The 22,882-nt window shown below is 45.6% G+C and overlaps 1 protein-coding gene across 31 annotated transcripts in view; it reads right to left on the bottom strand.

The window, feature by feature from the left end:
- Positions 1-22,882, bottom strand: part of tcf7l2 (transcription factor 7 like 2) — an 89,849-nt gene that overhangs the window by 39,421 nt on the left and 27,546 nt on the right. For 15 of the 31 annotated variants that reach the window (XM_070991367.1, XM_070991372.1, XM_070991351.1 and 12 more), the window contains exons 4-5: positions 19,474-19,575; positions 12,108-12,167 (exon numbers count right to left, since the gene is read on the bottom strand). The exons of 6 other annotated variants lie outside the window; for them this stretch is intronic. In XM_070991367.1, the coding sequence (XP_070847468.1) occupies positions 12,108-12,167; positions 19,474-19,575 (162 nt within the window). The remainder of the gene's footprint in view (positions 1-12,107; positions 12,168-19,473; positions 19,576-22,882) is intronic. 10 more of the 31 variants (XM_070991381.1, XM_070991357.1, XM_070991378.1 and 7 more) reach the window with 1 other exon arrangement.

Below are 22,882 nucleotides of genomic sequence, written 5' to 3'. Positions count from 1 at the left end.
CACTGCATCATTACATGACTTTTAAGCTCTGAACAAAAACACAGTGGATGCCTCGTTCCCCGCGCCTTTCCTGGCGCAACACACAATGGAAACCATCCTGTTTGTGGCATTTTTCGCATCAAACTGTACGTCTTCAAAACAAACTGGAACTCCCAAACTTTTCGGGAAGACTAACAGGCTGCGAAAAGGCTGTAATGAGTAAATAGCTCAAAGCGTGCAAGGGTGGGAACAAATGGCGAGAAGAATTTTAGCACAGCGCTGCGCTCAATGTGATTATCTCTCCTCTTTCCTTGCGGGTCGCAGCTTTAGGGGTCACCACCGTCTCATGCTCTCCGTCTCGCACACACACAGGTTAGGCTTTGCCATTTCAATGACTCCATCGCATCTGGAGCTCTCCATCGATTGTGCTCAGTGACCCAGCAAAGGCCCATGTGGCGAGCGCATGCCCCACCTCTCCGAATTAGACCACGTTCGAATGGGAAGCCGGCGTCGTGGTCGCCCCTGTCCGTTAACCAGGAGGTGGTGCTACTGGGATGTGGAGCACTGCTTCATCCTTTCTGCTTGTACGGCTGAAAAGCAAGGTGGGGATTTGTTTGGTAGGGGTTTTTCATAATAGCGGGGATTTAAAAGGCTTTTCTGACACCTGGAGTTGTAGACACTTCCTCAAAGACACAGACGTACTCTGTTTTACTGTCGGTGTCGATTTAGCGGCAGAGAGCGCTGAGAGATTCACAGTCAGGTGATGCTGCCTGCTTGAATGCATAAGATTCTCAGACTTGTGAGCTCTTGTTCAGTTGGCTCACTGCGAGGAATGACTGGCTTGCTACATCCCTCAAACCTCAGCGCACATACACCCACGCCGTTAAATCTGATGCTTACTCATGCACATTCCTAATGCGCTATTAGACACTCGCATATTATGTGCATTTACACGGCGGCTCTGCCGATTTGTACACATACATGCGGGCATGAGCTCAGCGGCCGATGTGCTGCCGTAGACTGGCTGGCCTGCTTGCAGACCCTGCAGTTTGTTTAGCAACACTCCTTTTGACGACGCCCGAAGGGTGCAATTAAGCCCAATTAGAGCCTGTCAGTTTTATTAAGAGGCACAGACTGGCCAGGCTCGGGGGCAGTGAGGGGTAGAGGAGGGAGGAGGAAGAGGAGAGGGAGGAGGAGGAGGAGGAGAGTCTGCAGCACCAAGCTACTGCTACTCTTGAGAAACTAGGCAAGCACCACTGAGAGGAAACTGGTGTAAATACACTGCATGCCAACTAAACAGATACTAAACAGAAATGACAGCTGTGACAGTTAAATGACAAACTCATGTTACCAGCGTTGGACTGAGAAATAAAGAATTGCCAAGGGCTTAATCACGTCTTCATAACCAGGTCAGGTTCTGCAGGTAACCTCGGGTGCTCTCAGTTCAAATACATAGAGATTACCTTCATGATGCCACATAAAAGCTGCTTAAAAGTGCAGTTTTGTGATCAGAGAACCTGAAGGGATCAATGGATGACAAAACCAACTCGTCTATAAATACTCACTGGCTACAGTGAATGCAGACATGTGTGGATGCAGATGTCACAAAGCATTTTCGGAAGGGGGATAGGGGGTGGTGACTGCGTAGTTATGCGAGCCTGCCCTGATATATTAGTGTGGTTGTGAATAGAGCAATACAGCTGGCTTGGAACAAAAACTGCAGCATCTCTTTCATCAGGAAATCAAAAAAAAAAAAAGAGAGAGAGAGAACGCAAATGAATGTATCATTCCCTCACAATTCCTTTTCCGTCGACCCCTCAACAGAGATGTTTACAGATAGCTATCATTCCCCCTCTTTTTCACATTTGCGCTTGGACATGTTTCAAAAGACGGGGCCTTTTCATCTCCCCTCTCGCTGTGAGGAAATTTGCTCCTTAATGGCTTTCAAAACAGGAAGCAGAGACAATAAAAAAAAGGAGAAGTGAGAAAAACGCCTCGCTCCCCAGTCCCCCCTTCAGTCGACGCATCCTTTGCGGAGCCGAGTGCCGCAGCACACTGCTGCTGTGCCAAGGTGCCAACTGTGCCAGTCACACTGACCTCCATCTGCAGGCAACTTGATACCATCTCTCCAACCGCCGCGTACTCCCACTGAATGGCTCCGCTCAGTCACAGTGAAGTCTGAATGCCATTCAGTGCTCAGGCTCGGAATTGTGTTTCAAGTTTGTGTGCTATTGTATTCTTTGTTCACAGCTGCTGTGTAAAAAAATCCTTTATCACTGAACTGAATACTAAAAGGGTTGTATTGGAGGAATGCACACAGGAATACATTACTGCCAATGTGCAAATCATTCTACTATCAGGCAAATTAGAGCTGATTTTTCACAAGTCTTTATCAATGACCCTCAGAAGAGTGAGGTTGAACTGCTATGGACCAGCTCAAATTACTACTTAGGATGGTCTCTTGCCAAGGACTAGGCTTACTATTTTAATAGTATATGTAGGTGTCTGTTTACTCATGTTGTATTCATAATTCCGCCTCCTGCAGGGCATCCGTGTCCACTGAGTGCCCTTGAACATGCCATGAGTAGTCTTTCTGCGCTTCAACTAAAAAGAGACCTGAAAGACAGCTACACACGCTTCCGCACAGTTGGATAAAACAAACCTTAACCACACAACTCAACCTCACCAAAGAACTTGCTTTTTTCAAAAGATGTTCAGAAGAGTGTTTTTTTTCTCTCTCTCTCCTCGTCTTTGCTTTTTCTCTCCCTGGGTAAAACAAATGCATCATTTTTCTGTAAAAAAAAATATATATATATCTTTACTCCCTCCTCTCCCTCCCATTGTGCCATTTCCGTGTATGGAAGCGTTCCCTCCCATTGATTTTCTCCCAGCCAGGGCCCTACCCAACACGAGCCGCTTCCTCGCTGGTGTCATCTCCTTGTGCCTTTCTCCTTTTAACTGTGTTTTACTCTTGTGGCATAATGTACAACTGCCAAACTGGCGGTGGGGATGGGGGTGGGAGGGTGCAACGGGAGGAAAAGCTGATACATGTGCTCAAAAGTTTTGGCTATTGATTTCTTTTTGATGCAGATGGGGAAAAAAAAAGAACTGTTCAAAGCTGCGGAGAGCTTTTTTGATCACCACTACAGTCGAGCCAGTTGGTAATGTTGTTGGTGGTAAGGCACAAGGATTGCGCATGTTTGTCCGTGCATTACACTGCCTTTGTTATGTTCTGTGTTACGCTTCAGCCTATGATTCTGCGTGGTCAGAGGGCTTATTAAATATAGTGACCGACATGCACTCTCGTCAAAGCTCGCCGATGTGCTTGCATCATTAATGTGCACAATCGCCCGCAGAAAGCGTTTATTCCGATGGAGAATGTCAAAGTGAGCGGATTAGGCCTACAGCTGCATCTCAGAAAACACACACACACACACACACACACACACACACACACACACACACACACACACACACACACACACACACGCACACACAAAACCTGCAGGCTTGTGAGAAAACACAAAGATGCGAAGGACTACTCGAGGGAGATTTACAGAGCCAGGGAAAACCGAAATGTGCAGCAATTAATGAGGGAACGGCTGAGAATACGAGTGATATACGTCGGGAATATTTCTGACATCCACGTACTCAAGACAGGATACTAAAATCAAAGGCACCAGAGAGCCATGTAGCCATGTGCAGATATCCAGAGATGAAGGGGAAAGCTACCAGGAGTATTTTCCAGCCACTGCAGCTCCTCATCCTCAGCTTCTGCTCCCCGCTCTGCCGGCCCTCTGTGATGAGTGCCTGTGTCCACTGGGGGCTACAATTAGCCCATCAAACTCATTCCAGCCGGGAATCCACACCGCCTCTCCAATCCCCTTTTCTGGCTCTCCGAAGCCTGGGAGAGACAGGCAACTTGTAAGACTAGGGGAGGTAGCCTTTGATGTGCCAGGTTCTGCCGAGGCCTCCCTTTTTGCTCATATCAAGGCTGAGGAGATATAACAATTAAAATGGCGGGAGAGGCAGGCTGACGCCGCAGTATGCACTCGTGCAGCTCGTGCGGCACGTGCTCGCCCGTGCACCCCGGACCTGGCCCTCACAGGTGGGGGGTACACCTCAGTATTAGAGCAGATATCAGCACCCCAGTGACTGGTGGAGTTACAAGAAGTCACATAAAAGCTGAGAGACGTTCTTCATGCCAAAGCTATGAGTCTGTCTTGTGGCTCCTCCTGGCTTCTGATTGGCTGGCCCTGTTTCCATCTGTCAATTAGGAGCTCTCTGCCCCGTGGCAGAAGTGCAGCATTGCACAACACTTTCTGGCCCGTTTCCCCGTATTTACTTAAGTATAACAATTTGTCAATGTCAATCCACTCATCAATTCTAATTATCCATTAGTTGCAAAAAAAACAAAGAAAAGAAAAAAAGCCAAACTGTTTTTTGTTTGTTTTGGCATATCAAATGTAAGAATTAACTGCTATCTGTTTTATGTTATCTCAAATAATATACCTTTGACTTTAGGTTGCACAAACTGGGAATCTGAAGGCATCACCTCGGGCTATGGGAACTTGAGCTCGGCATTTTTCCTAATTTTATAGCATGAATATAATCATTAGTCGCTATCTTAATTAATCAAAATGATCATGATCCAAGCTACAAGTGCTGACACGATCTTATGTGAATCTAAGTCTGGTTTATTGTTTTATAGGAGGCATTTTAAGGAAGTGAGGATGCAATTTTTCTCCTAAACAACACATTTAAATCTTTAGAAGTCTCCCTGGACCTCGTCTGCATCTCGAAGGATCCCATGTTGTGTCCAGATCCCAAGCTGAACAAACTGTGGGCCAGTGGTTCAGATGGGCTGCTGCGTTACGTTGTGTAAGACACAGCTCCACTTCTGTCTCAGCTCCAGTGGGGCTCAGTGGCAGACAGCCAGGTAATTACACAGCACTGACTACCAGCCAGAAGAGAAAGGCCCACTACCACACACACACACACACACACACACACACACACACACACACACACACACACACACACACACACACACACACACACACACACACACACACACACAAAACACTTATTTGCAAGCACAGAGTATACAGATCACACAACCCCACCTGCACACACACGATATCTCTTCTCCATTCTCTCTCTTCCTCCTCACACACACACACACACACACACAGGCCCAGCCAAACACAAGGACTACATTATGTCAAGGAGGATTACAATGACTCCAACCTGACCCGGCTCCGCAGCTGCTCCGCCTCTGGCGTGAGTGTGCCTGAATTTACTGTTTGAGGTAAAAGACTGTCCACAGTTTAAACAGGTGTGTACTTATGCAGATGCGCAGCTCAAGCATGTGGTTTGCATTAGCTGCTGCAGCGGAGCCAGAGCGAGCTTCCACTGGAGCGGGAGTCAAGCCCAACATGAGGACGATGATGTATTCCTTTTCAATTCCCTGAATTCAGGAAGAGAGATTTCCTAAAAAAAATTCCAAAAAAAGGTGAATGAATAAACTACTCAGCGGTGAAAAAAACGTGGCATTGTGAGTAAACTGCTTTAATATCTCCGGCACAGGAGTAAAAAAAGTGCAGCAGTGGAGTCTCTTGATATGAGACTGCATGTTCTGAGACCAAAGAAAAAACAATAAGAGAGCATTTAGGCGGGCTTCTACCTCTGTCACATCACACTTGAACACATGTTATTAGCTCTTTTCAATCCATCTGCTTTAGTCCTCGTGCTTGAACTTGGTGGTGCGCAAAGATCCTGGTATGACGTCACTATTTAAGCCTAGCAACACAATGGACCGCAAGTCAGAGTCATGCCTAACTCTGCCACATGGTCTGAAGCCTGAATGTCACATCAAAAAGCAGATATTTTAAATTAACTGCAGGGCTGATCACATCAGTTTTCTAATCCCAACAGCTCACCCCTTGCTTTGAATTAGCAGCAGTAATATAAATACATCAAGAGTGCAACGTTAATTCAAGATGGTCACGCGATTATTTCCATTATCATGAGCGCATTAACATTTCAAAACCTCCATATGAAGTTGCACCATGAGTGAATGAATGAATCTATGGCTGAGACACAGCGACAACGTAGGTTAGTCATTTTATTCTGACATTACAAAAGCGCCAGAATGTGAGTTGGCATAAAGGCAAGTAAATTGCACCAACAAGACAAAAGGGAAGTCATGCTTCAAGGAAAGAGGAGGTATTCTCTGTCCCTTGTTGGTTATTCCAGACCTTTTTTTTTCCAAAGAAAGAATCTTGTTTAAAAAAAAAAAACTGCCATGGATTCCAGTGAATGCCAGTGAGAATCAAGCGAGCTATTCATGCTGCCAGTTGATTTAGGCACGCCTCGCTACACACCAATCAGCCCGGCCCCGGCCTCACCAGCCACTCACTTGTCTGCCATTCCAACACAAGATGGAGACAGTGCCAAAAGTTCCAATTAAAATATCCATTTGTGATGTCTGTGCAGAAAAAAAAGAACAAAAAAAAACAAAAAAAAAAACAAGTACCAGGCTTTTTCGATAGCGTAGGAGAAAATACAACAAAAGCTGCCAAAATTCTGTGGACAAGCCACATACTTAAGAGTTTTCTGTCTACACAAACTAAATAAGTCTGACGAGTGTGTATGTAGGCAGAATGTGTGTGCGTGTGTGTGAGAAGAGAGAGACAGACAGAGCGTGTGTGTGCATGGGAGTGGGAGCGTCTTGTTATGGAGGAACAGAGCATGTTGCAGATAAGAGGCCGACGCTGTTCAAAGAAAAAGGCAGGCCGGTAAAGTGCGCGCCGATTCGACATCATCGCCTCACTGTCCCTTAATGAGCCTGGAGAGGAAGTCTGGTGTCCACAGAATCCGCTCCTGTCTCGCTCCAATCAGGCTGCCGGGCTCTTTATTCAAATCTCACACACAACTGTCACACAGCCAGTCTGGCCGCGCTGTTTATCTTACTCCAGGAGGATGTTAACAAGACAAATGAATGAATAAATACACAAATAATGCGTTTAGGTAATGTTAATAATGTATGAAATGGAAGCTGCTTTTTGACAGTAGCGCTGCACTAAGGATTCTTCCTAACTTTGGTGACAGGCTTGTTTATTCTTTTCCCAGCATGCAATTCTCTGCATCTTTCGCAGGAGACGTCTGGCCATTGTTGGGCGTCTATAGCATATTTCGCTGATGAGAAAAACCGGTCTGACACATGAGTTTCGACTTCTCTCCCATAAAAAACAGCCCATATAACGTCAGCTCATATAACTCTCCCTTCATCCAAAACCTCTAGTATGATGATCCTCCTTAATCTCATGGAATCCAGGTCTCCTTCTCACCCCGTCACACTTCCCTCCTGCTATTACATGACTGATTCCAGTGACGTTTTAACAGGCCACTCAATTAGAGTAGATAAATAAATACGACGGCGTGCGCACACCTGCACAGGTATGCGAGAGCAGTCAAATCTCAGCGTCACCTGCCTCAAAGAAGTGTCCCAAACTTCCAGGACTATTAGAAAAAACAAAACAAAAACAAAACAAAACAAAAAACAGAGGAGCAGGGGGGAAAAATGCTCAAAGAAACTGACTGGGTAGGAAAATAAGTCTCACATCAAATTCCTTCCCTGGGCCGAGACAAAAGCGGGGCCTGGCACTCAGGCGCCGTCGACTACACAGACTTGGAAGACGGAGAAGAAGAAGAAGAAAAAAAATAAATAAATAACAACACGCACATCAAAACCAGAGCCAAACAAATCCAAGAAAAGTTCAGATAGGTCTTCAGTGGAACTGCCAAGAGGAGCAAAATCAAATAAATTGGGGGGTTAGTCTCGTTCAGGCTGGCCCGACAAACCTGAAAACACTGTTTAGAATATATGAGGGAGGTGACAGAGGACGATGCTAAATGACTCAGAAAGCAGATACCCAGTGTTTACCCTCACAAACTCCAAAGCAGAGCCCCTCTCCCGTTGTAATGCGCGGGGAAGAGAAAACAGAATTCAAGGCAGCTTAAGTGCTCTCTGGAATCACTCAGCATTCCACTGTCTTACACACACACACACACACACACACACACACACACACACACACACACACACACACACACACACACACACACACACACACACACACACACACACACGCACACAGAGTTAAAATTTGACTGTGACAGCGTATTCATCCATAACTGTAAATTGTTCTTTGGGGAATTTGGCGGGGCTTCATATTCTCCACCCCTCCTTCGCCTCTCCAGTCCCCTTCTTCTCTCCCTTTCCACAAAGCTGTCTCCATCACTCTCAATCACAAGCTGCTTGTACATATGTATACAACAAGCAGTCGCCGTAGCCATTGTGGGACCGCTCGACGCTAAGCCATTACAAAACCAGAGATTCACGAGGCTGCATCGTGATCTGGAACTCATAATTACGGATGACTTCTGTGGTGCATCCTTGAAACGCGCTTTTCTAGTTTGATTATTATTGACTGCTTTTCTGATGATTGATTGATTTGTGGCTGCTAGTAATGGTTGGATTCTAAAACTCTAATGTCACAATTTAGCTAAGCGTCGCACTGGTAGCCCACAAGTTATGGGTATCTACTATTGCTGCAACAGTATGAGACTTTCACGATATGACAAACTTGCTATTATTATTGATATTATCATTATGATCAGCTATAATGACCCTTAAAGGCAGGAAGACAGAGGGTTTTTTTGGTTGCACAAGTTCTTCACCATATTTTCACAAAATATTACATGCTAGAGTTTCTTTAATAACACTAATACATAGAATTCCATCACACAGATTAGCATATGTACATGGTATCAGTCAGTATTCATCCCACGGTGCACCGGTACAAGCTTAAGCTTAAGGGTCTCCTTTAGCAGTGCTTGGAAGGGTTGGAAATATTTAGGCTTCAACTGTCAAAGACTCTGAGAACCTTTCCCGGTGCGACTGAATCCAGTTCTGCTCAGTGATGACAGAAAAATCCATCCTCACCACTCTAGTTTCTATGCGATGCATTCAGCACCTACTGCTTCGTGACCCCAGGTCACCAGTTTTCCTCAAGACTGGCTGCCATGAACATTACTTCTGTCCAAGTCCCCGATGCTGAACACTGACTCAAACAAGACATCCCATGCACTGCTCGCAGACTAAAAGATCACACGGAAAGCTACCCCTCAGCTTCTCCTCCGCTATTTTCCACAGATTTATTCTGGTTGTTGTAGTAAACTGACAGCTTCCTACGTATAGAGAAAGCCCGACTTTTCTTTGTTGTGATTGGTCGGCTCAAACACACACACACACACACACACTCACAAAAAAAAGCATGTTCGTCTAAGAAGTGAAACTTTTCTCAACTTCAGAAAGGCTGTCAGTTTGAACAAAACAGTGCGAGCACACCCTCACTGGTTATACATTTTCAACCCCCTTTTGTGAGAGGGCAGTGATTTCATGGTGCTCATGTACCTACAACACATGCATGCTACAGTGCCTGTGCACGCGTGTGCCAGTGTCATAACACTCAAGAGCCAAAAACCACTCTAAATTCTGCAGGCCACCCCTGGGATATTCACTTAATCACTTCAACCCGTTCTCAAAAGTTCACTTCCAAACTTCCTGGAAAAAGGAGCAGACATTTCTGAGGAATAACAAAGAGGGTTAGTGAGAGTAATAACATTGTGTTTAATCCCACACAATTCTGCCTCGTACCAGAGTGAGAACAGCAAGCCAAGAGGGACTTGCAGCGAAAACAAATCAACGCTCCTGCAGATGTGCTAGCAACGCATATCAACAGAATCAAGTGTCAGGGGTTTATCTATAACCGAAATACCACAAATGACCACAGCTATGCTTTATTCAGTAGGAACCAAAGCTGAAAGAACAGCGAAAAATTTCAGCTGAGTTAAGGTGTGCGTTGAGCTAAAAAGTCCCCGTTCAGTAACACTGTCTCCCCTTTTCCTCTGCTACCCTCCTGCCCCCTTCTTCTTTTTCTGCGTAGTTCCCCTCCTCTTTGTGGCGCAGCTCAAACCTCAGCCCCTTCCATACTGCTGCTGGGAAAAACAAAAAAAAAAAAAAGGAGGTCACGGATCGCCTTACTCCAGCCTGCCTGCCTTCGTATGGTCACAGCCCCCCTCCTCTATCCACACCTTCCCCTACCAGCACCTCTCACTCAAAATCTCATTCCATCACTGCAGCCAAACCCCCCCCCCATTTCATTTCTTCCCTCCCCTTCCTCTCTCCCCTCCCCTCCCCTCCCCTCTCCTCCCCTCTCCTCCACTCCCACCCTTCCTGTGCCCTCAGCCCAGTGCTAATTGGTAAATCTGTTGAACCATGCCAGCCCCAACAATGAGACACCTGGAGTTCTGTCAAAACAAGTTTCCCTGTGAAACGGCCTCTAGTGTTAATACAGTAGCGTAGGGAGCTGCTGAGTCTGTTGTCGCTCACGAGGCTGGCCTGCTGAACAGAGCTGGGGATCGTGCTATCTGGGGAAATTTGTCAGAGATGAGTGCACTCCCCAGTCAGTCTGCTAGGAGTGGTTCATCATAAATTAGATTATTTATCAATATCACTTCTGAACCTTGATCCCAGCCCTTTGTGCAAATGAACTCTGACCGAATCATGATTACCACACACAGTATTTTCTTTAATCTTCTTGCTCAGTAACCACTCTGCACCTGTGAGTCACATCTCTGGGCTAAATGACTTCATGTTCTTGTATGCAAACACATGAAAGTTCTAACCTGGCCTGACCCAGCTCTGCCTAGTCATCCAAAACTCAAATCACACCTAATATGCAAGGATACTACAGATACGCTGCTGTAGACAAAGGTGTGTTTGTAAGACACACACGCAGAAAGACAGGCACACCCAACAGTGATCCTGCCAGACCTTGTCAAACAAGTTCCAGCAAAGGCGCTTGTATAAGAGAGGGAGGAGAGGCAGCGAGCCGACATGGAGAGAGGAATGTTTGTTGTTTTTTTTGTCCAAAATCCTCATCGACTGCACATCACATGAACAGCTGTTTTCACAATCAAGCATGATTTACCTTCTTTCCTCTTTTCATTTTTTATTTTTTTTTTAAGGACTATTTACTGGCAACAAAGGCCCGGCAGAGTGTGCAAAATCAACAAGCAATTGATTAGTCAGACAATTCAAATAGGCAATCCACAGAGCCACAGTGGCCTCAGAGGAGATTAATAAGTTATCCTCTGGGCTTCACAATGCCGCCGTCTTCCCGGCTTCACGCAGCCCAGACCACAACCAGGCTTACTGATGTCCTCAGCATGGCAGCTCTGCAGTGAAAGCAAGGCCAGCTTTACCTTTAGCTTCCACTTTCTTTACATTACATATTCAAGGGGTGTTTTTTTTAAAAAGCTGCAGGACATCTTGTTTGGAATCAGACAAGAACATGCAGTGTCACAACACTTTTCAGGTTAGGTCACCTCTAATCCAGATCTTCCATCAGTGGACGTAAACAGTGTGTGTCTCTACCTCTTTGTCTTACACTCAGATCCAGATGCTGCTCATAAAGAGAACGCTGTTCAAGACAACTTCTTCAAGACAAACAAAGCAGAAAGTCTCCCTTCTCCTGCTGGTAGATCGCAGGCTAATTCAAACCAAATACATCCATAATGACTCCCACGGCTAAAAAGGATGCTGGCATTGCACCAAGGCGATCCAGAAACCGAGACTGGTTACACATAAGGCAAATAAAGAAGGCAAACAGAGTCCTTAACACAGAAAAATGAGTTTAAAGTCAAATAAAGCTGGAGAAGAAAACAACTTCACTACCCCACGGAGCCGGACGGTGTGTGTGTTTACTGTATGAGGTGTGCACCATCCAAAATATCCCCCTCCCCGACAAAGATTCCCTCACCTGGATTGACATTTAAAGACATTAAAAAGCACACCAGCAGCAAAGCAGCAGCACTGAGTTACAGCACAAAAGCACAACACAGCATGATTATCAGCATCATCACCAGGATTCAGGGTGTTTCATTCATTATTTTTGCTTAAAAAGACAATAATCAATCAAATTATCAGCTGTTAATTTGTGTGTGGAATCAACCAAAAAAATCCAACAAGATATTTTTGGAATTCAAAGGTCTCTCACCAAATGAAATTGGTGAAGGCTCAGATCTGACTGTCCGGGGAATTCCCAGCAGAAGGGCCCCTGAAAGGCAAAGACGGACGTTCCCAAGTCACACAATTATATCAGCTCTCCATCTCTTGTCCGTTCTCTCTCTCTCTCTCTCTCTCACACACACACACACACATACACATCTGCACACAATCCCAGCCGACCAGGTTTTATGCAAAGGCAACGTGCCCTCCCTGGAAATAATGCATCCCCTGGCTTTTTAGTTATTTAAACTACTACCTCGTCTCTGCTGGCTCAGCTTTCTCCTGGGTACGTGTTCGGCCCCATTATTGCTAATTTTACAGAGAGAGAATAGGAGAACGGCGGCTCTGCACCGGTTACGTGGCTGTTGGTACCGGCTGGCTGGTTGTTAACACACTTTCACGTTGGGGGAACATTTTAATCTCTTCAGACGTTCAGGAGCCGTCAGCTGGTCTGGGGATCCGCTGTCACCACCACAGATTTTTCAAGGTCTAAATATTAGGAGTGGGACAAAATATTGACAAGGGAATGTATCGCATTACTTCCTCTTGGGACGTGTTATTGATACACTGGTACCAAATATCGATATTTTTATTAAAACATGCAGGCGCTCTAAATGGATTCCCCAGCCAGTTTGGACAGCCAGTGTGTGTGTGTTTGTGTGTTAGAGAGGCACTTAAGTAAGAGCCAATGCACTTTTTATTTCCAGCTTTTCGCCTTTTTAGGGTTATTTTTTCTACTTCCCTTGCACACACATCCTGATGCTATCGTATCAGGAGCTACGGTGTGCTTCCCACCCCTATGAAATATCTATAAGCTGCAAACAGGCAGCATGATCCAGCACAAATGTTAATAAATAATATCAACTAAATGTCAGAGTGCTGTTTTTCTAGATGTTAGCGCTGTTAAAAGTGTAATGACAAAGAGGGTTTCTAATGAAAATAAGAAAGCACGCTGACAACGGGTCGCAAGATCAGCCATTTCTGGTATTTTTATCACCTCACTGTGCTCTGATATTGAAATTGTGAACCGCCTGGTCTTACTAGCTGTTCAAACACAAGTTTCTTTAGAGAAGGAGGCATTCAGAGGTTAACCTGGCACACTTGTATCTACTGAAATTCAGATCTCACTTCGCTCTGACAGATAGAGGACAGGAAAGGGAGAAAGAGGAAGAAAATAGGGAATGGGAGTTATTGATTTCCTGAGGAAGAAAGGACACGCTAGTCGAAGTCTCAGAACACGCAGAGAAAAGCAACAGGGTCTTTAGTTTAGGCTCCAGCACCTAAAAGCTACAGTGTCAATCGGCTCTGTGCATGAGATCACTGGGTTTCTATTTGTACTTGTGCTTGACCCCGGGGCCAGCTAGATAACTTTTCATAACAGCTAGTCAGTGTGTGGTTATTGGTGAGGCACAGACACACACACTTACAGATACAAATACGTATTATGCTTTTAAATGTGCATGTCCAACTTAGAGTCACACATTCTCTGGGGTAACTTAAGTTCACAGGGGTTATTTAACGGTCAAATACCACGGCAAGGGAAGAAAAAAGACGATAGTGGCCCTGGAGGTATCTACACACACAGAAACACTCAGAGACAAAACAACAAACTGTTCATAGCTCCTACAATCACGTGCTGTAACAGAGGGGCTCCTTAAGGACGTCCTTCGCACATTCAATATACACATTTGACGATGAATACGCAAACACTCTGAAGTCTGGTCGGCAATTCATCAGGAACCTTTCCTTTAAAATGTTAAGGTCCATAAAGGAGCGAGAGGACCCTCGAGTCATTGTTGCCGTACTGTTGCTGACTAAGCCAACACTGAGTGGATTGTCTGTGGGAACAAGCGGCCATCCAGACTGCTGGACAGATACAATGACTGAGGTGCTCTCATTTTCATTGTCACGGTTCCCGGGGCCTGACGCCACGTCTCGACGGCCTCGGACTTTGGCCCGAGCCGATGATGTAAGCGTGACCCCCTGAACAAACTTCTTGTCTGGGGTGAGACAGTGAGAGACAGCTGACAGACACAATGGTCTCTATCTGGGTCTGGATCATGTGCTGAGAAGAACTGGTGGATAAAGATCACAGTGTATGTAAACTAAGATTTCACCATGAATATATATATCATGATACACTACATGTAGAGTAACCAGTCTACAGTTAAAAAGAACCAGATGGGAATGTCTGTTTTATTGTCTAATCCTACATGCCAAGAGCCTTTTGCAACTCTGGATCCAAAAGTGACCACAACACTACATCGAAGTCTGAGATATGAGCTTTCTCTTGCAGCAAAGGCTAAGGGTGGATGGAGGAACGCATGCACAGAAAGAAGACAAAACAGAGGTGAGAGAGGTTATTTGGAGAAAGCCTAAAATGCGGAGGGAAAGAGCACTTTAAGGTCGGCATAAGGCAGGACAGAGAAAGCCTTCTGGGTAAAGCCTGTGGCCAGTGTGTGGGTGGTGCCTGCTGACCGTGGGGTCGCTCATTAACAGCTGAGGAGGCCAAGCTTCCCAGAGTCTTGAGCAATTGTCTGGCCAGCCCAGGTGCACAGCCCATTCAGGCCACAGGAAGCCCCCTTTATCCCCATTCCTCCAAAATGGACAGAGAAGCGGTCAAGGAGGATGAATGTGATCCCGGCTCTGTCTTTTCTAACATGGACCTGGAGGAACAGTCACATGGCCACGCAGTCCTTTGGCCCATTGTTAGGATCCACAGAGTTATTGTGCATGCGTTCTCTGAATGCTTGGCTACGACGCTGCATTTTGTTTGTTCGATATAATATCAAAAACATGTCAGCTCTTCTCACACAGCCTCTCTCCAGCACACATTCTTCAGAGGAACAAGTGAGACTGAATGGGAATAAAATAAGCATGTTCAGTAGTTGTAAAGGCTCAGGTGGGAGGTCTTGCAGGCCATAAAAATGGCCAGATTCCATCACTTCCTCCACACTAATTACCATACACTTGGAGCAAGTGCCCTCCCTCCCTTCATCCCTGAGCCCATGCTTCACTACCTCTGACACACACGCACACACACACACACACACACAATAATACACAGTGAGGCACAGTTGGGAAATGGTTAACACTCCAGCCGTCCCCTGCTGCCAGTGAAAGCCCACAAAACAATGGAGACATTGTTCAAGCAGGGCTAGGCTCTAGACTCTAAGGCTGTGTATGCGCGCGTGCACACATGTGTGCGTGTGTGTATGCACGTGAATGTCAGGAAAGAAGTTTGTGTGCATATGCCCTTAACATTTGCATGTTTCTGCCCCAATTCCCAGAACGGCAAATCAGGAACCGTGATTCAGTAAGAATGACTTGTGTTTAAGATGCTTTTAGATCTCATTCTGGAGGTGCTGCTCTTCATCTAAGAGTGGAAAAAAGTTGGATCACATGACTGTGAGATGAGCCAAATCATGTCATGACATTACCAACATGAGGCTGGACTCCAGCTGAGTCCTTTATCGCACCATTGTTGATGCAATCAACACAAGCACACTTTAAGTAGAGGGTAACAAATCAATCTGGTATGGTACGTTGTGTTGGCTTAAAGCAGTAATCACTGTCTAAATAACATAAGTGTGAAAGCAGCAAAAAACAATAACACACACACCATTTCCTAAATTCGTCCATGGGCTTTAAGCTACTTCCTGCTGTAAAGTACCCACAAAGACTCTTCAAGTCCACAATGTCAAATTAAAACATCACAATAAAAGGTGGGTTGACAAAGCAAGGACTGCTTGTGATCTTTCCCTCAGGAGCCGTGTGAGGCATAAAAATGTTTCTTGGAGTCTCTCCCTCAAAAAAATACACATCAATAGGTGGATAAATATTGAATAACTTTCAGCCAATGGCATAAAAGTTCAGCAGCGGCAGGTTTTGAGGCTGCCTGCGGGGTGGTCAGGCACTTCAAAAGGTCCTGCGTGGCCCCCTTTGAGGGCATGGTAAACAGGGGCATACAGCGTGCCCTCAGACAGACCAGCCTGCGTGAGGTCACTTCCTCTTTTCCCGGCTGATCCTCCAGCGTTCCACCTCGACTGAGCCTTCCAGCCCCAAATGAGACCGTCTGTCTGCATCTCCATCCCTGTCCATCTCTCCTCCATCCGTCTCCTCGGCCACAACTTTCTAACAGGCTTTATCTGCAGCCATCTATATCTCTCCTTCAGTCTATCGCTGTCTCTCCATTGTTGTTTCAACTGTCTCAGGGTCACTTAGGCTTCAGATCGCTGTTATCTAGCAGGCCAATTGACGGCTTCTTATCACTGCCAATACAGCCTGCTAGCGCTCCAGGCAGGGAGAGGTCAAGGTGTCTGAGTGTTTCTTCGCATTTGTAAACAAAAAGAAACTACCGTTTACAGCCCAATTTATTGATAAGGAGATCACGTACTGGAACACGCAGGCCTACATCTCATAGTGAAAAAGAGGAAAAAAAAAAAGAAAAGCTTGACTGACTGAGTGACACCAGCAGGAGTCCGTGTGGGGTTATCATTGGCATTCACGATGCCGTCCACAGTTATCTGTCTTTTCTATATGTACAACAGCCGGTATGATGCAAACCAGGGAAACATTCAATCACACGTCCTCCTCAGTCAGAGGTGGATGCCGGAGCAGGATGGTAGGAGCGGCAACAATACAAGCTGCATTTCACATTCAATTTTATCACTCGTGCTAACAGCGAGTTGTGAGACGATGCAGCGATGCTGCAATGCCTCTGATCTTACCAGCCTGTGTATTCTATCAAACAGATCACACCAGGGCTGGGCAATATATAATATTACCATACATTCTGTGATATTGATCAGTGTCAGTACTAATCACTGCTCTGTTCTGCCTTTGCTTCTGTTTTCTGCTTAGAACTAAAGCACAAAGAAAGAAAGAAGCCAGAGGGTTAATGTACGGCTCAGACACAGAGTTCTTCATCATCGAACTCAACTGTTTTCTTCGCCCTGAAAAAACACATTTTAAACTTGAACGACTCTCTTTATTCTTAATTTTCTGACCTCATGACCAAATCAAATCTGTTATTCTTTCGCAAATTTAACAGAAATCCAATGACGGGTGGCATCCCGTAATGTTTTTAACCTCACCGCAGGAGGCAGGAGGCGTGTTGTAAATGAAAATGTTTAAACTTCCTGTTCGCTCACATGCATTTTCTGTTATTGATATATCACAATTTACCGTTACTTTTAAGCTGGTACTTCCCGTCCGCTCAGCAGGATCTCCATGCTCACAGCACGGGCATGTTTTGTAGTGATCCACACACGTTGTTCGAACAGATCGCTGCTCAGGATTTCATATTACAGTTGCTGCATTGTGTTGTGAATGTCTGCACTTCGGCGAGCCTTATTTTTTCCATCTGACTGGTTGTCCATCTTTGTTGTTTCAAGTTTGTTTTTGCCCCACAGCCAGTTTCTGTTTTGTGATGAGCTGCTGGTGCAGCCTGTTTGTTCCAGGGCTGTTAGTGTTGCATGCTTGACTGTTTGTATTACGACTTTCTGTGTACATTGTGAAAAATAGATGTTTACATTTATTTTCCCTGAAACTGAACCAGAAAAGCGTTTTGTTATAATTACAGGTCACTTCAGCGCCCGACTGATCATTGCACAACCTGATCTTTTTTTATGTTATAAAAGAGAAACGTATATAAAATGCGTTATGACGTCACAAATGCTTTCTAAAAAGTTGGAGCTGCAGCGGTTACACGCTGGTGTTGTTCCCAAACTTCCTTTAAAAGTGAATTGTACAACAGGAGTTTATGTGGATGTGAGGTGGGAAGTATTTACAGCCATATGACTCATAGCAGGATAAAACCTCAAGTATTTACCTGCAGCTTTTGCTGCCTACGACCAGTTTAATGACTTCATAGGAGTTGGGACTCTTTTCTCAGCGTCTCCGAAAATAACAGAGTAAGAAGAGGCCCCTGAACTCTATGGTATAAAAATAACACTGGCATCGCAGGGAAAGATAAGGAGGGCCTTAGCTGGGCTTGTTTTGTTCAGAACAGCACTGTCATCGCTAGCTCTTTGTCTTAAACACAACTTTTGACAAGGTTTCTGTTTCAGATAAACAGCCCTGTCGACTCCTGCTATTTTAAGACGTGCTTAACTCGAACGGGCAAAATACCAAGGAGGCCTCGGCTCGCCAACTTTTGAGTAACTGTTCGAGGTGGTATTTATTGCAGACCATAAAGGTAACCCAACTGATCAAATGTCAGATGTGACTCAGAGGGACAATGTGTCTTGACGGTGTAATTTGCGTGATGAAAATCATCACTATCTTCTCTGCGAGCTCCAGAGCCATGACGACTAGCAAGCGTGTTGTTGCATAAACAGAAAGGGTCAGCAGTGTATTATTAGCTCCAGCGCTGAACTGTTACCACAGGAGATATTGTATTCATGAGCGTAGAAACTTGGAAGGCTTCTCCATCTAAAATCGTTATTTGCTTTTCAAATTTTCATTTTCATACGGATATGCAGAAGATGCACGACTCCAAAACAAAAGTAACAACTGTGCCAATAATGGCCCAGGGCACTCATGATCACCTCACTAATTCTGCTCAATCCCCACTCTCATTGATTTTCCTGGCTCGCTAACCCTGTGACCACATACGTACACCTCCCTATGTTCAACCTTTCCACTGACCTCCTGAAAACTTCATGCCTTTGGCTAACTACTGAGTTCACGTTCAACTGTTCATTCTAGAGCTGCTATCCTCTTAGATATCGACGTGCCTGCGGTGGATGCTCTGTTATGTGCATCTACTGCATATGCCCCTATCGCTGTCCAGCCAACTCTCCTGCCAGACTACTCCTCCAACTCCATGGATAGGGTAATCAATGCTGAAGGAACGCCCACACTTCTCTCAAAGACAGTATGTTAGCAGCCCAGCATTAGCTCATTCTCAGGAAAACGCTCTCAACATGAGACCGGTTTTCCATAATCATCCATCTCATTGCAAGGCCGAGCTGGGAGTTATCATTTTCTCTAGGATTGCAGGCGGCGTGGCTGTCCAAAGAACAACTGCTGCACCTGCCTGAGTGGCAGTCCCCAGTCCCAGTCGCCTAATGATCAATCACTGACAGGCAAAAAGCTCAACTCTCCACAAACTTTGACTGTCAAATCGTGTTCACATAAAACTGGCTGGGTGTGTCAGGGACTGTGATTTAAGGGTAAATGCAAACAAATCTGCATTTTTCCAGTCAAAAACATCCATTCTCAGGGAAAGGGGGAGGGCTGTAACACTGAAGGACGAGAGAAGAAAAGCAGGGTTTGTTTGTCTTTCTGTCATGAATGAGGGAAGAAGAGCTGGTGAAAGAGGAAAAGTACCGGGCGGAGTGTTTACTTACAACGATGTGTGCCGGTGACGGGGACCTGGCATCTTTAAGTGCTTGTCTACTTTGAAGACCTCCTGGTTGAACATCTAGCAGGGGCCATTTCATCTGTAGGTACTGAATGGCAGAAAGGAAACAGAATGGAAAGAAAGAAACAAAACATGTTAACAATGCAGAAAGCAAAAACCAAAAGAACAAATTAAAAATAAGACAAAAAAAGGGGAGACGACATTTCTTGACAGGTATATGGGAGTGGAAACTCAAAAACATGGAAAAGCAAACAAAGATCTTAAGGCGGATGGTGGATGGGGTGAGGATGGCCTCAAGCATGCATCTGAGAGTCCAGCAGGAGTGCACACTGTGGTCGCGTGAACCAAATTACACATTTTCTCTCAAATACACAGCAGAAAACTTCCCTTTCTGCAGCAATGCTCCTTCATAGCGAGCAGCAATTCTCAAACTAAAAATCTTTTTTTTTTTTTTTTTGAAAAGTAGCTGATGGGCGACTTTGCTTTTTATTCAGTCGCTAATTCGGACTTGGGCAGAGGTTAGGGTACTGTACACAGCTCATGGCTTTAACGTGACCTAATGTCATAAATGTGACTGTTGTCAGGCTTTTACTGGAACCCATAAAAAGGTTAAAGCATGGCGTCTAACCACGCTCCTCTGAGGCTAAACCTCCTGACTGCTCTCATAAATGATTGACTTGGCCTCTATCAGACATCTCCCTCTCTTTCTCCCACCCTCTCTCTCACACACACACACACACACACACACACACACACACACACACACACACACACACACACACACACACACACACACACACACACACACACACACACACACACACACACACACAAGCACAAGCACAGATAAGCAGAAACAAGGGTCATGAGAAACATCTGTCTTTGTCCTATAAACTGGGTGGAGTCGCTTTAATTTGATGACATGTGCTGTGTCGACTGTTCTACCTAAAACGGGCTACCTTGTGCCTCATCGTCATATATTCGATCATGATTAAAAACCTGGCAAACATCCAAATGGGCAGATTCGTATGAAGTCAGAACTCCTCTGTGGTCACAGAGCAAATTCTCCAAAGATTTGCAGACAGCCTGCCGGTGACCTTGCTGCAGTATGTGGTCCAGACTCTGCTTATCAGTGTCACGACCACCTAATTTGAGGGCTAAGAGGTCACAGCAGCTGTTCCGGCTCTGAGGGCTTTCGATTGAGTACCGTGCTAAGAGGTAAAGGGCTGAAAAACTGTCAAGAGGGGGAAACTACTGTATATCAAGGGCAACAGCTGTAAACAGTCTAAACCCAGAGACCTCTGAAAAACTGCTTGCAGCAGTTCCAATTCAAAAATCAGCCTCAGTGGCAATTTAGAGTTTGCATGCAATGAAATTTGCAAAGGCAGTGAAAATGAGTTTTCTGATGAAGACCAGCAAAGTATTATTCACACACTCAGATGAAAATTTGATAATAAAATTGGTTTGTATCAAGAAACCAATTGAAAGAATAGGAACAATCTTTGGAGGCTAACAGCTTGAGCCCACCGGGCTCGGCCACGTCACGTTCAGGCTGCGACGCGGCCGCCGGAGCTGATCGCAGCCATTTGAGACGATGCCTGTGATGTCACCAGAAGCAGCGCAGCACGTCTCAAAAGCATCCCAGAGGCAGCTCCACTCTGCTGCAAATACCCGGCCAGTCTATTTTTGACTGAGGCCACGTCAAGCTGCACAGAGCAGATCGAGCCGGGCAGGAAGTCAGACACATGAAAGGCATAACAACATTTCAAAATACAACATCCTGTGTAGAATCCAGATTGTATATCAACAATAAACGTAAAACAGACCAAAAATGAAACCATTTCATTATGTAGCCAACTTAACTACAACAACTAACAGCCAAACAAACAAAATTTGAGCAAGTCAACAAGCCTCAGCAGGCAAAAAGCCTCTGAAAGTCTCCCAGCCGGGTGTGAAGCTGTGCTGAGGACAGAACACAACCGGGATATGATGCAGCCGTGAACGGTGGAATCAACATTCAACGGGCCAATGAGCATGGAGCAAATTCTACATTAATACAGGCTGCTCTTTCACACACCAGACGCCCCCCTAAAAACAGCCTGACAGGTGAACTTGGACTTGGATCTGGGCCTGTGATGCCATTTGGACACAAACCTTCAACATGACGGAGAACTCTAAACACTGGAGCGCCTTTCCACAGCCTGACAGCCACATGTTTGGAGTTTGTTGCTTCACTTCAAGATGCTATCTGAATCCTATTAAATTATATTTCACGACTGATTGAGATCATGTGCTTCTTTGCAGTAATAACAGCAGCCCTAAGAGGCTCATGCAGTCTTGCTCCACTTCGCAATTATCTCACCATCATCCTTGGCCCAGAGCGCAGGATCAAATTTTGGCTGAGGGTGACAAAAAGAGTTTTTTTTTCACTTTAATGGTTCAGTCCCCTAACACAATAATCTATGAAGGGCACTAAGCTGTGGCAGCCTGGTAGTTTTATGGTCATGCAGATACATTCGATGCAATTTCTTTGTGCTGCCATTCAGCGAGGGTGACCGCTAGTTTGTATGCATGTCTTAGCACGTGTGTGTGTGTGTGTGTGTGTGTGTGTGTGTGTGTGCTCAATGTGTGTCAGAGCTGGTCAGAGAGTGAGTGTGTCACGACCCTTCCTGAGACTGTGTCTAAATCAGTGGTAATTAGTGAAGAGTTCACTGTGGGGTGCCTGCCAGTGGTAGGCGCTGGAGGGAGTTATTGACTCCATGTCCTCAGTTACAGCCCCTGCAAGGGAAAAAAACAGTTCGCTGTCTGGTCTTTCTCCACCACTACCACTCATTTATGACCCCACGACGGCTTTTACTGCTAAAAAACAGGGTTTGTTTATGCTTGTTTGTATGTCCTGAAAGTGGAAAAAGAAAGGTTGTAAAAACTCCAGAGTTGAGGTCTTGTGGGTTTTTATGGACCCCCCACACTGGGTATTAATTGCCACGAAGGGGAGAGAGGAGGAGGGAAGTGGGGCGGGGTGTAACAGTAAAAGAGGAGGAAGAGAGCGACGGGGCTGCTGTCATCTATGAGGTAATTCAAGACAGTGTCCATTGGTGCCAGAGGGGCTAGAAGTGCTGCAGAGACGGGGGGTGAATTGTGAATCCAGTCATGGGAAAGTCCTCCATCGCGTGTGCACGCATGCTCATGGGTGCAAATATTTCGAACACAGCTGCAGCCGGAGAAGGGGTCGGGCGAGAGGACGCTCTGAGTAGGTGGGTAAGGAGCGTGAAGGTGACACCCCTGAGTGTGGCGGCGGGGTAGAGAGACGCTGAAGGCCTGCAGAGAGAGGGAGGGTGTCGCAGCGCATGCCCTGACAAGTGGCTCCACTTCAGCCCAGCTATTGCAAATGTTCT

The sequence above is a fragment of the Chaetodon trifascialis genome, chromosome 21 (assembly GCF_039877785.1).
Source record: "Chaetodon trifascialis isolate fChaTrf1 chromosome 21, fChaTrf1.hap1, whole genome shotgun sequence".
Classification (NCBI taxonomy): domain Eukaryota; kingdom Metazoa; phylum Chordata; class Actinopteri; order Chaetodontiformes; family Chaetodontidae; genus Chaetodon; species Chaetodon trifascialis.
This window is presented reverse-complemented; position numbering and strand designations above follow the sequence as displayed.